This window comes from Trichogramma pretiosum, unplaced genomic scaffold (assembly GCF_000599845.2).
Source record: "Trichogramma pretiosum strain Unisexual culture from Peru unplaced genomic scaffold, Tpre_2.0 scaffold2, whole genome shotgun sequence".
Classification (NCBI taxonomy): domain Eukaryota; kingdom Metazoa; phylum Arthropoda; class Insecta; order Hymenoptera; family Trichogrammatidae; genus Trichogramma; species Trichogramma pretiosum.
Genome location: NW_019641687.1, coordinates 4316637 through 4332823, shown reverse-complemented (window position 1 = coordinate 4332823; position 16187 = coordinate 4316637). Strand labels below are relative to the sequence as shown.

Here is a 16187-nt window from a genome sequence, read left to right as displayed (position 1 = left end):
GCTCGATAAAATAAATGTCAAATGTTCTCGTCATACTTTGACAACAAATTTTACAGCTACACTGCTGCTTATGATGCTAATAAAATACTCACATTCGCATACGTAGCTTCATTTTTTTATGAACACGATGCTCTTAATGCTTTCAAGTGTATATACGTATTTTAGCGTAATGTGAATTCAAACTTTTTTCCCCAAAAATACCACACCAGCGTGATTAATCAAGTTTCTTTTGGTGTTCCTGTGTTTGCGAAAATTGCATTCCAGCGCTTCGAGGGTCAGACTTTTGGCCTGGTTTTTTCGGTTTTCGAGCTTTGACAATTTTACTAACTCGTTACTACTACTCCGCGTACACACCTCCAAATTATGAAGTGCTAAACTCGAACCCAAGTTTTTGCCTGCTGCCGCGCGTCGCACGGACTGACAAGTACTAGTTCGAGATAATATGGAGATTTTTCTTCATTCCCAGTCCACCTCACCCTCTCCCTTGCCTCTCTTTACTTTGTGTGTACGCAGTTTTTTTATATTTGACAATTATGCAGATGAAATGAAACGAAGCATCCTTTTTTTCCCTGGAAAAAGTACAAAGCATACACGTGTGCATTATCCTTTCATTGGGTGAAATTTGACTCAATTATCGCTTCGAGTGGAATTCAATTTAGTTGAAACGTGGGTACACCAATTTCCTCTTCATTTTACAATTCGATTGTAGTATCAAAAATGAAAGTAAAATACGGAGCTTATAGTTGACAAAAAATATAAGCAGGCACAGGTAGCGTCGGCAGCAGCACTTTTCTTTGCTTAGCCGGCGCGCGCGAAGACAGGAAGGAAGAAAAATTGCAGTGTACCTTGTAATGAGCTGCAAATAAGAGAGAGATTTTTCTATTTCGCTCGAAACACCAGAGCAGAGTAGTCTTGCCGCTCTATTTCTGTATACCTATATAGTAAAGCTACCTTCTACTTTTTCTCCTCGAAAAGCTCCTGAACCTCTCGCGCATCACACCTTAAAAAAGAGAAAAAGAGATAGAGAAGCATCAACGGTAGCTTCAGCTTTACCTCTTCCTTTCTTCAACTCATCTCGCTTTCAAGACCCATAGATCTTTTTTTTTCTCTCTCTCTCTCTCTCTCCGTTTCCTCATCACGCGCGTTCTCGTGTTTATACACACACATACTATAATACGCTTTCTTTCTCTTAAACGAACTGGGACTTGTATTTACTTGGTTTTCTTTCTCTTTCCTCTTGTTTGCCAAGTACTCTTTCTCTCTTGTTCCTATCCTTGTTTTCTTGTCCAACTTTGCAATTAGATGTGCGATAGGAAGCGACGGGCATTGGCTGCGAGTATACACACACGCGCGCGCAGCGTATACACACTGACGGGAAAAAACTTGTCGAATAAAAAGCGTGTACGATAAAATCAAAATTCAGTTATTTTGTCATTTTTCACCGACACGAAAATCCCCAAGGTGAACTACGTCCTGCGAACTACTACGCCTTTTTATATTCAACGAAAAGGTAATTTACATAAACGAGTGAGGCTCGTCGAAAGTGGATTCGGTAACACCTGGCTTGGCATTACTCTCTTCTTTTTTTCTTTTTTAAATACATATATTCAAGACTAGTAAAAAGGAAAATTTTCCGATTGTAAGGACTATAGCTGCTCCTCGTGGAATATTGTGCTGTTACTTCCCATCCCTCGCCTTTCCTTTAACATTTTGATACTTTCCTCTCGAGCGCAGATATTTTCGATTCCACTTGTATATATTCGATCAAGTTGAGAACATCAGACTAGTAAATGCTTTCTTACATCGCTAGCGTATCAGTCGATTTTTTCTCTTTCAGCAGCGATATACCCTATTCTCATCTACGAATTCTTTTACCGATATGCATTAGAGATGTGAAAAAGATAAAGAGAGAGAAGAGTATGTAACGAGAAAAAGCTATTTCATATTCTTTATTATTCGATAAATCGCTGCAAGAGTACTTCGTGCAAATAATTCACGTACTTTCCCGCTCTCACTTCAGAAATAATAAGCTGTACATCGAATTTCTGTTGCATTTTATAAGTTAATTCATTAATATTTCATTTTTGCATTTTGACTGATAACGTTTCGGAAACAGCAACTCGATATGTTCGAAGCTTTAATGTGTAATATGATAATTGTCATATTTTAATTAAAGGTACACAATGAACCCAGGATAAAAAACGAGTTTTCCAATATGAAACATTTTATTATTCAAAACAGGGTTCGACGTAAAATAAAAATAGCTTTTCAATAGCCAAATATAATTTAAAATCTTTTATATTTTTACCTTTTTTGTAGATAAATTTAGTGTTTCACTTTTCTGATGCAACTTTTATGAGATACCCTGTAAAAATAGTTTATGAGTCAATTTTTTTCTTATTTAACATTTTTTATGATTCATGTAATTTTCAAATTTGCTCAGCTGTTATTTTCAAAGAGAACCATTTCAACTACGGAGCTTAGATTCTGTAAAGTCTTTGCATTATGAAAAGCTAGTACCACTACCTTGAGCAGCAAGTGAATTATCTCAAAAGTTTCAAATATATTTGTAAGAAAATTCTTAAATAATAACTGGTTAATTGTACTGTAGTATTTGTTCAATGTACAATGTGGGTATGATCACTTTACCCTTATATTTTTACAAGTAATAAATTTATTTTGCTTCATGAAGCAATCAATACTTTTTTAATAATAAAAAGTACGTTGAAAGGTTAAAAAATCCTATCTAAATAAGTTATTAAAAATTGAGTCTCAAATACCTTTGACTCTTCAGAGATTTTTAGATTGAAACGCTGATAAAATCTACGATTTTCAAACTTAAAATTTATGTAAACCAACGTAATTGAATGCAGGATTTTGTCGTAAAGTATAAAAAATTAAGAAACGGTTCCGTCATAAAATTTTTAGTTGAGAGATACTTAAGTCTGTTTAAATGAACATTTTTTAAACAACTTTTCTGATATTCCTAGCTCACGTCTTTCTCTAAATTCGCATGAAAAGTAAAAAAAATTTTGAAATAATAACATTTGAATGATTTATTGAAAGATATGTAGAATGTTTGAACATCAATTTAACAAATTAATAAGAAAAGTCTAGAAAATTTTAAACATAAATTAATCCAAGCACATACAGTAGCTAAGGCATAAATCTGAGCTAATAAATAGCCTATATAAAGCACGATAAGCATCTAAAGTCTCATTGACCTTTTAGTACAAAGGGACAATCTAAAATCTAATACGTATAAATTTTAGGAGTGAAATGTACACAAGAGAAATGAAAACTCGTTTCTCGGCGTTCGTTTCTCTTTTCTTGCAACGTTAACTTATGTATACACAGACACACACGCGTCGAGCGCAAAACAAAAGATTTGGCTGCCTTTATCTTTTACGAGACGCGAAAAGGGTGAGGGCTGTGTACGCGACTCCAACACCCTCGAGGATTTTCGCTGTTATACGTAGGCCGCTCTGCGCGCCTGTGCGTACGCGTATGTTTGCAAGCTTTGAAGTTCTGAGCAAATAGCTCGCGAGTTAGTCGCCGTGTGCGCACGCGAGAGACAGACAGAGAGAGAGAGAGAGAGAGAGCGCGTGGAGGCCTTTCTTCCTTGCCATTGCACTCGCGAAACTAGTGCAGCAGCAAACGCGTAACGGCATAAAAATTACGAAAATTAAAAATGTCGCTCGCATATTCCCGCCAGCGTTGGTTTATTTGCGCTCGCGTGGACATGACCTGCGCGAAAAAGCTTTTTTCCGCTGCTCCCCACTACCACGCAACGATGCGCACGAAATCACGTAGTCGAAATCAGCGGCGTCCACTCGGTACAACACGGTGTACGCTCGGATAATTATACCAAAACACGACAAAGCTCATCGCCGCTGCTACTTCTGCTCGCTCGGCACGAAAAAAAAGTCGATTGTCCGCACCTCTAAAGCGACCGCGACTATTATTTCCGTGCTCGGACGTTTAAAGCTTTCCTCTCGCTCGCGTATACGTACTGCGCACTGCCGAATGTATATATAGCGTGTAATCCTTTGGATTCACGATTGTCAAACCATTTCGGACTATTGCATATACATTTCAAATGGTCGTTCAGGATCGTCCGCAAGAGATTAGATGGCTTTATTTTTTTATTTATTTTTTTTTTGTTGTTTCGCAACGAGCGCAGCGAAAATTGAATGGGGTTCTGAGCGACCCGAAGAATGATTTTTTTCGCGCTAGAACGAATAAACTGGATTTACAAGTTATATTTTTCTGTGCGAAATAAATAAGAAACAAGTCGAGCAGATAAAAAAAATCCAAATTCCACAGAGGCGCGCGATTTAACGGCCTTGCTCGGGTTTTCCCTTTAAAATTCACGTGCATCTCGCTCTTGCTGGCGGTACACCCACAGAATCGTTCGCGAGTGCATGGAATATCGATAGCAGATACTTAAATGCACGCGACCCGCTGCAGTCGTTGAAATTTCCGTCATTCATTCGAGTAATTAATTCGCACATCATCGTCATCGCCGTCGTCGTCCTCGTCGTAGTCCTCCTCCTCGTTCTGTATATACCGTGTAGTCGCGTACGAAACAACAATAGCTATCGCATACGCGTGCAGGTATCGTCATGGCAACTTAGTTAAATGCATCTCTCGAGCTGCTTTCGTTGTACCCCCGCAGAAGCAGTAGCAGTAGCAGCAGTAGCAGCAGCAGCAGCGGTGGCGGCACCGGCAGCATTTCAAGCATATTTCCGCTCACGGTATATGCGCTCAACACGTCAAGGATCAATCAAGCGTCTGCACATTTCTCCTTCTACGTCGCGCGTCATCGTATCATCGTGTGAGTGCGCAGATGTGTATATAGGCATACACACACGCGGAGAGCCCAGAGATAAACGTTATACTAGCTAGGGTACCGGTTCACCGAAGCGTTAATTTCATCCGAGACATCGCGCGACATTGTGTGAGTGTGTGTGGGCGTGCGTATGTGTGTGAGTGTGTGTGTGTGACTGGGTTGGGATGAAATAAAAAAAAACAGAGGGAGAGAGAGAGAGAACTTGCAGCAGCAGCGACGACGACGTCATGCGTGTGCGTCTGGTGCTCATGCATGCACAAATTTTCCCTCGTTCACACTCTCTCTCTCTCTCTTTTACTCACGCGCGCGGGCGCGAACGGTACCGTTGAGCCTCTTTCTCTCGCTCTCCGATGAATTGTGAGTGTGTGCGTACATATGCACGCGCGTGTATGTTTGTCAGTCAGCCCTAGTCTTGCACCCACTCAGCCAAGTCGGTCTTTTATTCAATTAATTATACGCCGAAACGTCGTAAATTTCGATAAGTGCGCTCTGAGCTTCGCGCTCGCTTACAATTTTATGCCCGGAGAATGAGCAAGAGCAAGCAGAGACGAGTAATTATGGTTACGCGCCGCGAGGCTCTAAGACTCGTGAATTACGAGCCGTGTACGCTGATTTTATCCCTCTTCCTTTTTTTTTTATTTTTATATCTGCACTCGTCTAATATTCATGCTTTTTTGGCTTACCTTTTTTTTATCGCTCGCCTATAAACTAAGGGTGTGCAAGTACCTAAAAAAAATCGACTCGATCGAGTCACATTTGTTAATTGATCGCAGAAGCTTTGTCGAATTACTAATCAGAAGAGATGCAAACCACAATATATATAGCCGATGAGAATAGATTGACACCATTGCACATCATTTGCAAGAATTGCTATAACTTTGCTCAGATATTCTTTGACATCAACGACGATGTACATCAGACCGTGCAAGTCAATGACAAGGACAAGTCGAAGTAAAATATCTTAAATTGTGTATTCATTACCAAAATATTCTGGTACTCGAATTTTCTTGACTTTATTAGAACTCGACTCAATCGGTAAAACTCGAAAAATCGGATACTCGCACACCCCTTTAACAAACAAAAGCTTTGACTGTATACGCAGACTGATATAGTCTTGGGGCCACTGAAAAGAGATTTTTCCTCTCTCTTCCAGCCCTCGAGGATCGTGTATAGCTATATATCTGTACGCAGCTGCCAAAGCCTTCCTAGACTTCTTCTTTCTTAATTGCCTGCCTCTCTCTCTCTCTCTCGTTTTCTTGTCTGCCTTTCCGTTATTCCGCCTAATATATTTACCCGTACAAAGCACGCGCAGTCCTGCAGCTTGCAGCGAGATGTGCTTGAAAAGCCACTTGTCTCCCGCGCACATGCACACGCACCAGAAAGAGAAAAATAATAGTCAATTACTCATTTTACACTCTCGAACTACGAGGCAGCAATAGATTTTTTTCCTCGCGGTAATACAGCCATCAATTTTTTGGCGTATTATAAATGACAAAATACCGCTACGAGCTGTATTCTAGAGCGATTCAATCCGTAGGCTCGCAGCGCACTCGCTTCTCTCTGTATATAGAAGCGGGAGAAAAGCTCGAGCGCACTATTTATTTCTCGAAAGCGCTGGCATAATTTTGCGTACACGACGGGGTGGGATCCTCGATCCGCGCGAATGAAAATAATTCGAGCTTGTTTTATATAGCCTCGCGTGCGCGCATAATCCAAAGAGCCGCACGGCACACGCGTTGTCTTGAAACAACGTCGGCCGGCGTCCCTGCGAGTACTCGCATATAATAAACGCAGCGGAAGCTTCTGATTAAAATTTAACCATTTCTCTTTCTCGCTCTATATGCGCTTTGTATATGTAGGCCAAATGGATTCTAGCACCGAAAAAGCGTAGCAACATGGCTATATGAAATTGTGGGCAAATCCTCTTAGTAATATCAATGTTTAAGCTGCTACTGCTGCTGCTGCTGCCACTACTCTGCCTCGCGTGCGTGTGCGGCTGCAGCGGCGGTGTATATACATCGGACTTTCTTAAAGCTGGTTTTCTCTTCCTCTCGCTTCCTCTCTCTCTCTCTCTCTCTCTCTCTTTCTGGCTCTGCCTCTCTTTCGCCAACCTTTGGCTTTTGTCTAGCTCTATTGTCACGTTACGGCTTTTGTATATGTGTGCGCACGAGCATATACAGTTCTTACTTGCTATAAGCGCCAGTATAGTTTTACCTTACCCGCTGAACACGCTACACTTTCTTGGCGTATAGGGTGCGGCAAAGCTCTGGCTAATGTATATAGAGATACGCGCGCATACCCGAAGTTTCGACGCGCGATACAAATACTCACTTATGCCGGCTGTCTCAGACAAGATAAAGTACTCCGCAAGACGCTTTTTTTCAATGGGTAAAAAATAGAAAAGTACGGATATTAAAAATTCTTGGGAACAATTCGCATTTTTTTGATTCGAGACTTGAAAGAAGAATGCGAGCGGAACAACGCGGGTATTGATTTTGCAGATTATTACCCTCAACGGTTGAAGCCAATGGCGTGAATCCATCACGCTTTCATACAAAATTTCGAAATTCACTGTATTTTTATAAATTTAATATGTGTTTTTATGTCAAAATTATTACGTTGGAAATGCGAAAATTATATAAATATGTTGGTCTGAAACGAAGCGATAATAATTATACTTATTGCTCGGATTCATTTGCCAGGCAGACGGGATTTTCGCTTGCACGGGGCAGCTGCAACAAACGAAACTCAAACGGTTGCGCGCGCTCCGTTATTTATTTGACAATCATTATTTTTCACGTTAATATTTTTGAAGAGATAAAAATGCCGACGTTTTATTGTAGGTATCAGAAAAATATCATTTGGTGTGACACACAGCAGACTGCCTACCACCGCTGTGGCCATCGAGAAATTCGCCAGAATAAATCTTATAGCCAATGTCAAATACGCTATTCGTAATAGTCGTGGAAAAAATGTATAATATGCCAGAAAAAGCAGTACTTCGAATTCTCATTTAAAAATACATATATATTTTTCAAGCAATCATATTGCGCGCGCGCGAGCGTGTATATGTGTGCACACACGCACAGGCAAAACAGTTAGATAAATCTTTAAACGTATATAGAAAGCAAACTTTGCACTCGATTTTTTTACTTTGAAGCACTGCTACGAGTCCATAAAGAAGTGTATTCCCCTGGCCTCTTTGCCTTCGACGCATATATGTAGCGCGTGTATATATATTTCTTGAGCCATTCGCGAATAGGTGCATGTACAGACTGCTATGCGCAAAAAAAGTCAGTCAATCGGTGAAAAGTTTTGCAAATTCTTCAAAAGTCCAGAAAGTTTCGACTGAGTCTCTTGATGCAGCTCTCTCCCTCTCTCGGCAGCGATATGTGTGATGGAACAAACGTGTAGAAAGCGAAGGCATATACACGCTGCGCTATTTTCTAGCTCTAAAGTGAACTTTCGAATCCATTTGTGCTTTTGCTATTTTAATGACGTCTCTCATGGCTACGTCGGAAAATGGCGAACAGTTGCGCGGAGACGCGTTATTTTTTTCTCCTATGTATAAGTCGAGTTTCGCGCAATGGTGCGCCTTATGTGTGTTAGAGCGCACGAACACGCAGCTGCAAATCACATCGCAAACGTAATCACTACATTTTACGCCGAAGAATCGAATCATGAGCTTTAAGGGTGCGCGTGTGTACACGATCATATCGTTCAAAGATCAAAATAACATTACATAGAAATGCAACTAAGGTACGTACGCTAGGGTAAATGTTCAGCCAGCTGTAGAGTAGTAGCAGAAGCAGCAGATGTAGCAGCATCTAGCAAAGAGAGAGAGAAAGAGAGGAGAGAGAGGGAGAGCCAAGACTACGCGAAGAATGCACGATTTATCATGCGTACGCGCAAGGATGAGCGAGGCGCGTCGCGGCTACGCTCCCTGAATACATCCGCAGACGAGGTACCGGAGCTCCTACGTATAACGTTAAGAGCACCTAGGCTGTTGTACGTGTATTTTTGGAGGAAAAAATGCCTTTTTCGGATTAAAATTAAATTTCCATATTGGGAACGTCTGTGTACGAGTTTTTTGCGCGCGCGCACGCGGACTCTGGGGCGAGAAAAAAAAGAGTAAAGTACACTCGAGCAACTTGAGGAAAGAAAGAGAAGGACGATTTGTAACAGAATCTCGAGAGGAAAATTTGAAAGTTGAAGTGTTGTAAAATTGACGCGCCCTTGTAGGTATCGCGAGTGCGCACCTTTTTTTGTGCACCGAGTCTTGCGTATGGATTAAGAAATATATATACGGCGCGCCACCGTGAAGGGGTGTTGCAGCGCGCGGCGCTCGTCTTGCTTTAAGTGGGCAGCAGTTGCAGCGGCAGCAGCTAACAATGCCACGCGCAGTCGTTCCAATGCTTGCATTTTCACTGCGTCACAGTCGCCGAAACAAAACCCACTCGTCGTCGTCGTAGTTGTTTCTTCCGGATCTGCCAAGCGCAAGTTACCGCGTGTGGATGCAAGCTGGTATTTCTCATTGTGGGGCTGTATATATTCTTACAGGGCCACTGCAGCTCTTTTTCATTTTGCTTTTCGAGTTATTACAAAAAATGTGTAAAAAAAGAAAGAAATAAAGAGAGAAAGAACGAAAGAAAGAAAGAAAGAAAAAATTTCGTTTATAGTTAAATTGACGGAAGAATAGTTCTTGGCATTGGTCTTATTTATATTTTCTTTTCATTACAGGTGCCATCGCCCGAGAGATAGTCTCTTTTCATGGAGTTCGGGCTTCGACAACTTTACGGGATTCGTCAACTGGGGTTTCCTACTACTCGGCATTGGCGGAATTCGTCTTTTATTGGAGAACTTTATAAAGTAAGTTTCTTTACCCCGTAGTATAGCGAGCGAGCAGAGGAGAGGCTCTTCTCTCTTTTCGCGCTATATACACATTGCCGTATGATTAACCCTGCAGCTCGGTGTATAGATATACTTTTACGATTTTCTGCTAGTGCTTCTTTTCTCTTCGTATCACGCGCAGCAAAGTAACGAAGCTATTTTACTCGTGCGCCGATAATTTACACTTGTTCTCGTCGATGAAATTATTGCCGCGCGAGGGATATTTCAAATTTGACAACAACCAAAAAAATGGAAAAAAAGAAAAACTCAACGATTCCATGAGAGGTTAAAGGGGAAAGAGAGATGCTGACGTACAAAACTGATGATCCACTCGACAGACGCTACACTTGTCACGGCACTTAAACTTGCTCGTGAATGTATATGGGTTACATCACGTCAAAAAAGAAATGAAATCTCAAAATATAAGTATTTACTCTTTAACTTTTTCATTTAAAAATGAAAATTTTCAAAATTTGAACCCTCTATGTTCAATCCTCATACAGAGGGATATACAGAGACCCAAAGTTGAATTTTTTTTATAATTTCATTCTCCTTTTATAAAAATGACTATGAAATAATATTTGCAAAATAATTTGTTATGTCAAATTGGATCAGGAATTCTAATTGCATTTCAAAAATCATATTTAATACCTTATCATAATTTAAAAATGGAAAATTGCATATCATCCAAAAATAAAATTGTTCGAAACTTTGGAATAAGTCAATAATGGAATGTGTTCTATTGAAGATAAAAATATACCTTTTATCAAATTGCTTCATTTTCATGGATTTTCGATGTTTTGAGAAGTTGTATTTTGGTCTTGAAAATAACATATTCTAGAACTGGCTCAAAGTTTAAGAACAAGTTTATTTTTGGACTTTTTTCTACTTATTAAGTTTTATATACTTTTTACGTACTAAATTAGATTATGAAAAAAAATTTGAATTTCTCATTTGATTTTACATTATGAATCACTAAAATATTTTTCATAGTCAGCCCTTAAAAATCAGAATAACATTTGAAAAATAAAAACTCAACTTTGAGCCTCGGTGAATCCATAGGGAATGGACCTAGAGGACACAAATTTGAGGAAGTTTCTTATGTTGATGTAAACTACATAAGCATGTTACATGATATTCTGACCAAACAAGTTGTTGTGACTTGGCCCATATATATTCAAAGTACGTGTATAACGTCGAAGGGAATTTTGATTGATGCGATGATCGCGAGGTATCGATTTGCGAAGACCTACACACTATCTCTTGACAAATATTCGCTTTCTCGACGACTCAGCACATTTCATAGTAATTACTTGGGGCCCCGTACACTCGCTCCCGAGTTCAACATTTCCTTTCGGATTACACTGCTAAGCCATTATAGTGCGTATTATTCACTCGTTCAAGTTTAGAAATGAGAATGTGTGCGCTCGCGCAGCCCGACCAACTTTTCAATATAAACAAAAAGCGATAGATAGTAGGTTTACTTTTAAGCCTTGCTCATGTGTGTGTACCGTAGCGTATGTCCACGCGGGATGCAAAAGGGGAACGAGCTTGCATCAGCTGCAGCTGCTGCTGCAGTCGATGATATTACACGCGGCTTATGGATATACATATACGTATAGAAGATTTTCCAGAACTATTAGAGGAGAAATCGAAATGGTCGAAACTCAAACAAAGTTTCTGTATGTGTATGTATGTAAGCTGATTGTTTGCCAGACTGAAGAGAGACGGAGAGAGAGCGAGGGAGATTGTAATGGATTTGAATAAGATTTGGAATGTTGTAGTGGATAGCAGACGAGTGGAGAAAGCCTTTAAATACGCCAACTTATATACTCACGTGTGCAGTACAGCTTTATCGATCTTTCTATCGCAAACAAGAAAGCTTCCTTCTATCTCTCGCACGATAGGGCAAAGGCAACAATTTATAACGCTCGTTAAAAGTCAAGAAAAGCTTTGCGCTCGCGAGCAAAGTTTGCCCCGGCTTAATTGCTGGCTGCACAGCATCTTTAGTGCGTGGCCGCAGCTCAGAAGAAGCAATTACACGCGTGATCATTTTTAAGCGTAATTGTTTTCTTCGCCTCGAATGACCGCTGTTATTTATTTATCGACACCGGAGAGCCATTTAAGCTGCACAATATGCATATAGCACTCCATTTGTACTTGAAACATAAACCGAAGCCTGCAGGCTTAAGCCTATATATACCGCAGTACCGTCTTTCAATTTCAGTATACGTAATCAGTTGCAGACGACGGCCGAGTCGTCGCCGTCTAGCTCCTTTATACTCCTTAAAATCTTGTCCGACAATTTTCCAGGTGCAGCGCGAAACTCATCGCGCTTTCAATTATTAAATCTCGATTTTCTACTTCGGCTTCCTTTTTCTGAGCTTAAACGATTGGTGAGAAATTCCTTTTTCGAATCTGCTTGCGTGCCAAAGCAATTAAATTCTGTTTACATTTTTAATGCCTCGTTTTTTCACTCCGCTACTACTATCGTCATTCAGAGTACCTATACTATATAAAAGCTCTCTCTCTCTCCTCTCTCGGTATAAAGAAAAAACTTTTTTGCGCACAAGCTCGAAGCCTGTTTGACTTAATTAGAGGTTTTTGTGGAGGGGTAAAATAGCTCTCTGGTGTCAGAGCGTGCAAATTGAACTAAAAATTAAAAAAAAAAAGAGAGAGAGAAAAAGACAGAAAAAAACGAATGAATCAGCTCTCTGTGTCGTCGCGGTGTCATCGATGCGAAAATAAGCTCAAAGAGTGGAAAGAAAGAAAGCTGCGATGGAGCCCGGGACGGCCAAGTTTGATCATCGTTGAAAGTTTTTGCCTTCCTCGAGCAGTCACAAGTTTCACGATATAGTCATAATTTATACATTCTCTCTCCCCTTTCCAAGCTATATATCGCTTTTCATAAAGTCGCTTATGTAAAAGAGACTTGCACAAAGTAGCAGTTATGAGCATTAATGTATGCATAGGATCGTTTGTTACCACTCCTGCTATGCCAAAAATATACATTTATATACAGTGATCAGTCAGTAAGGCTGTGATTTTTGTCTTGAACAAGAAGACGTGTAAAGCCATACGAAAGGTGTATCGTCTTTTCAAATTTACATACACTTCTGATAAGTGCCAGAGATTGTCTTTTTTATGAAAAAGTAAAGTATAGCGATCACGTTGTCGTAATCAGTCACAGAGCCACATTCTATATCGGTCTTGGCGGTTTTGCGGTAATATACTTGAGGGTACTACTTTAAATTTTCCATCGCTACTGCAGAGTTCCAAATTCAGAATGTACAATTGAGCATAAGACACTGGCGGGCGCGTTCCATTATTAACTCGATGAGAGAAGCTTGCGAGAGCAACTTTTTCTACGACTCGTGTATCTGTGTGTGTGTGTGTGTGTGTGTGTGCGTGTGTGTGGATGGTCTAACCCCGCAGCTCACGCGACGTTAATGGCAGCATGGGTATAGTAAATTGTGTCGGAACGTGCGCGCACGTATTCCTTTTTTATTCTTTTCGACTGTACATGTCTCGTTCTTTTTTTTCTGGTCCACAGGTACGGCATTAGAGTAGACCCGAGGCAGTGGTTCTTCTTTCTCACCGGCAAGAACGACGTCAGCAAGGAGCATCCCTCCGTTTTACTCATTCTCTGTAAGTTACCCTTCATTTTCCTACGTTTTTTGTTCAATTTGTATAGTACGTGTTTAAAAATATTTAACCAAATGTATGTGGTAGTTATATCGCATCAATCTTGGTACTAACACTTGAGCTTAAAATATCAACTAACTGCATAGACAATTTTTATTAAAAACTTGAATAATTTTTCTAGAAAAATAATTTAAAATGTATTTTTATGATGAGAAGTTTAACGAACATTCAAAATCAGAAAAACGACTTCAAGTTCCAAAAAATTATTTGTAGGTTTACTATGCATAATAAAGGCCACAATATAACCTTTGACCAAATGATATAATTGACGAATCATTATCAAGGTTACCTACAGTACAGTCCACGTACATAAGGCGCGTAAACTCGATTTCCAGAGAAAAAAAGTCAGACTTCCTGTTTTAAGCATAGTAGGTGTAACTTGTCTTCCGGCGCAATATGCACAAACGCCAAAGCTCCAAGAGCCTAATTGCAGTCATATTTTTTGACAGCTTTTAAGAATAAGTAGAAAAAGAAGGAGGCTAGCAAAGGGCTTTGTACTCGCGCGTGTGGGTACTAGTGCTTTTCTCGGGTGTGAAGGTGAATAAGAATGTTTCCGTTGGAGATTTTTTTCTCCCCAGAAGCAGTGCAGCGCGCAGCCCCCGAGATGCATGCAGCAGTTGAATAAATTTTTGCCCTCTCTGAAAGAGAAAACGTCCTGCGACTTCAAAAAGTAAACGTCTCTTTTTCCTGCGGCTATGTGCGCCCCGCTATTATACATACGTATGAAGAAAGAATAAATCTTGAGAAAAAAAACTCGCTTCTAAAAGCATTAATCTCTGCGCACCGCTACAAAACATACTGCAATTGTGTGCATGTGTGAGAGAGCGTCTTTAACGCGCTTTTGTTGTTGAGGCTATTTTAGCGCAGCAGCTAAACTTTCAACTTCCAAGTGGAAGCCACTCTCAGAAAAAAAACATGATTGACGACATTAATGGCTTTGAAAGAAAATAAATAGCCTAATTGATAAATTGTATTATTTCAAAGTGCAGTTCAACGCTTTTTGTATGAAAAAGAGAAACAAAAAAATAAGAATAAAAAAAAAGTCAATAAAAATATAAGATAAACGATTTCTCGCGTGAGAGACTATTTCACGTGCTATGAAATATTCAAGCATCAATTCAATCTTCACCGGTTATTTTTGGAAACATTGGATTTTCAATCGAGTCGAAAAGTAAGGCGTCATCTTTCTTTAATTTTCCTTCGAAAATTGACCCAATCTCAACTTTTATATCGCCTTTTCAAGAAGATGTCGATCAAAACTCATTCTTTTTTACTCGCCCTTCTCCGCATTCTTCTTTCTCCCCGAGATTCCAATAACATCGATGCAGCGGCAGTAGCTTTCTCTTTCATGAGTAACGCGATCCGTATTGTCGTGAGCGAGAGAAGAAAATACTTCAAACTGCTGCTGCGGATATATACAGAGATTTAAAACGCTCGGAAGTAGAAAAAGGAGAGGAAGAAAAAAAATGGATATAAAACAAAACCGCACGTTCGAGAATATCTGGAATATAAAAATTTTAAAACTCACTGCAGACAAGAGCTGCTGGAAACGGCACTAGTAACTGTACGTACGAAAAAAAAGTCAGGAGAGAAAAAAGCTAATGCGCAGGCACGAGCTTTTAAGACACTGCACTTCGTTCCACCTATTCTTCGCGGCTGACTCGAGATTTATCATAGGAAGGCGTTCATAAAAATTGCCGCTTGTCGTTTCCCGAATTCTCTTCGCAGCCCATGCTTTCTTTTGCTCTATAGAATTGAAAATTAAAAATTTAATCCTGAGAAGAGTATCTTGGACCCTTTTGTAATAAATTTGGATATTTGTTCTTCCGGACGCATATCCAAGAGAAAGATGTTTTATTCGTACATTACTCGCTTGAAAAGAGAGCAATCACCTGGCTGCAAAGTAGCCTCTGCTTATAGGGAGCAAAAACCGTAACTCACAGTAGCCGGGGGCTAGTACAATATTCTCCCTGTGCTCATTTTGTATAATAACAACAACAGCAACAGCAACAACAACAATAACAAAGCGTTTCGAGAGAAGAAAGTCAAACGCCAGGAAAGAGGAGCTCGTGATAAGGCGAAAAACTTTGGACTTGCAGGATCTGCACGTTGGCTCGAGCCTCGCAAGAAGCTGCGCATCATTTACTCGGGCGTCCTATATATACATACATATATACGGGTTCTTATATTCTAGTAATGCTTACGAAGGGTAAAGAAGCTTAATAGGCCCCCCTCATATTTCAGAATTTTCCCTTACACGCTGTCCCGCATATAATGATTCCTTAGCAAATGCTTTTTCAGCTACCTAATGTGATTTCTTTTTCGAGCAGAAAATGCGGGAAAGCATTTGCGATGTGTATTTAGCGCACATAGCTGCTCGACTTAGCCGATTTCAAAAGGATTAATTAATTCAGCAGGGGTAAAAGAGTTTGAGATTAAAACACGTCAGATTCGAGGCCAATTTATTATATCGTCTTTGCACTCGACGCAGGCAGGCAGGCAGGCAGCAGTATAGCTTCATTAAGGCCTCGGCATCGGGCCAATTTCTCGCTTAAACAGCAGATGCTCTTATTGGCTTGTTTTCGTCGCCGTCGCGACGTCTTCGTTGCCACTTGAAGGAAAATTCGCTATCCTCACCGCTATGCAGGCGAGAAAAGCTCGTGCGGCTAAATTGTGTTACCAGTGCACTGCAGCCAGTGCGGTGATTCTAATTCCGATTCGGCAAACATGTTTTTACCCG

The 16187-nt window shown here is 40.2% G+C and overlaps 1 protein-coding gene across 2 annotated transcripts in view; it reads left to right on the top strand.

The window, feature by feature from the left end:
* The window catches only part of LOC106658702 (diacylglycerol O-acyltransferase 1), a 55080-nt gene that overhangs the window by 4160 nt on the left and 34733 nt on the right, over positions 1–16187 (top strand). For both annotated transcript variants that reach the window (XM_014380778.2, XM_023461434.1), the window contains exons 3-4: positions 9593–9721; positions 13296–13390. In XM_014380778.2, the coding sequence (XP_014236264.1) occupies positions 9593–9721; positions 13296–13390 (224 nt within the window). The remainder of the gene's footprint in view (positions 1–9592; positions 9722–13295; positions 13391–16187) is intronic.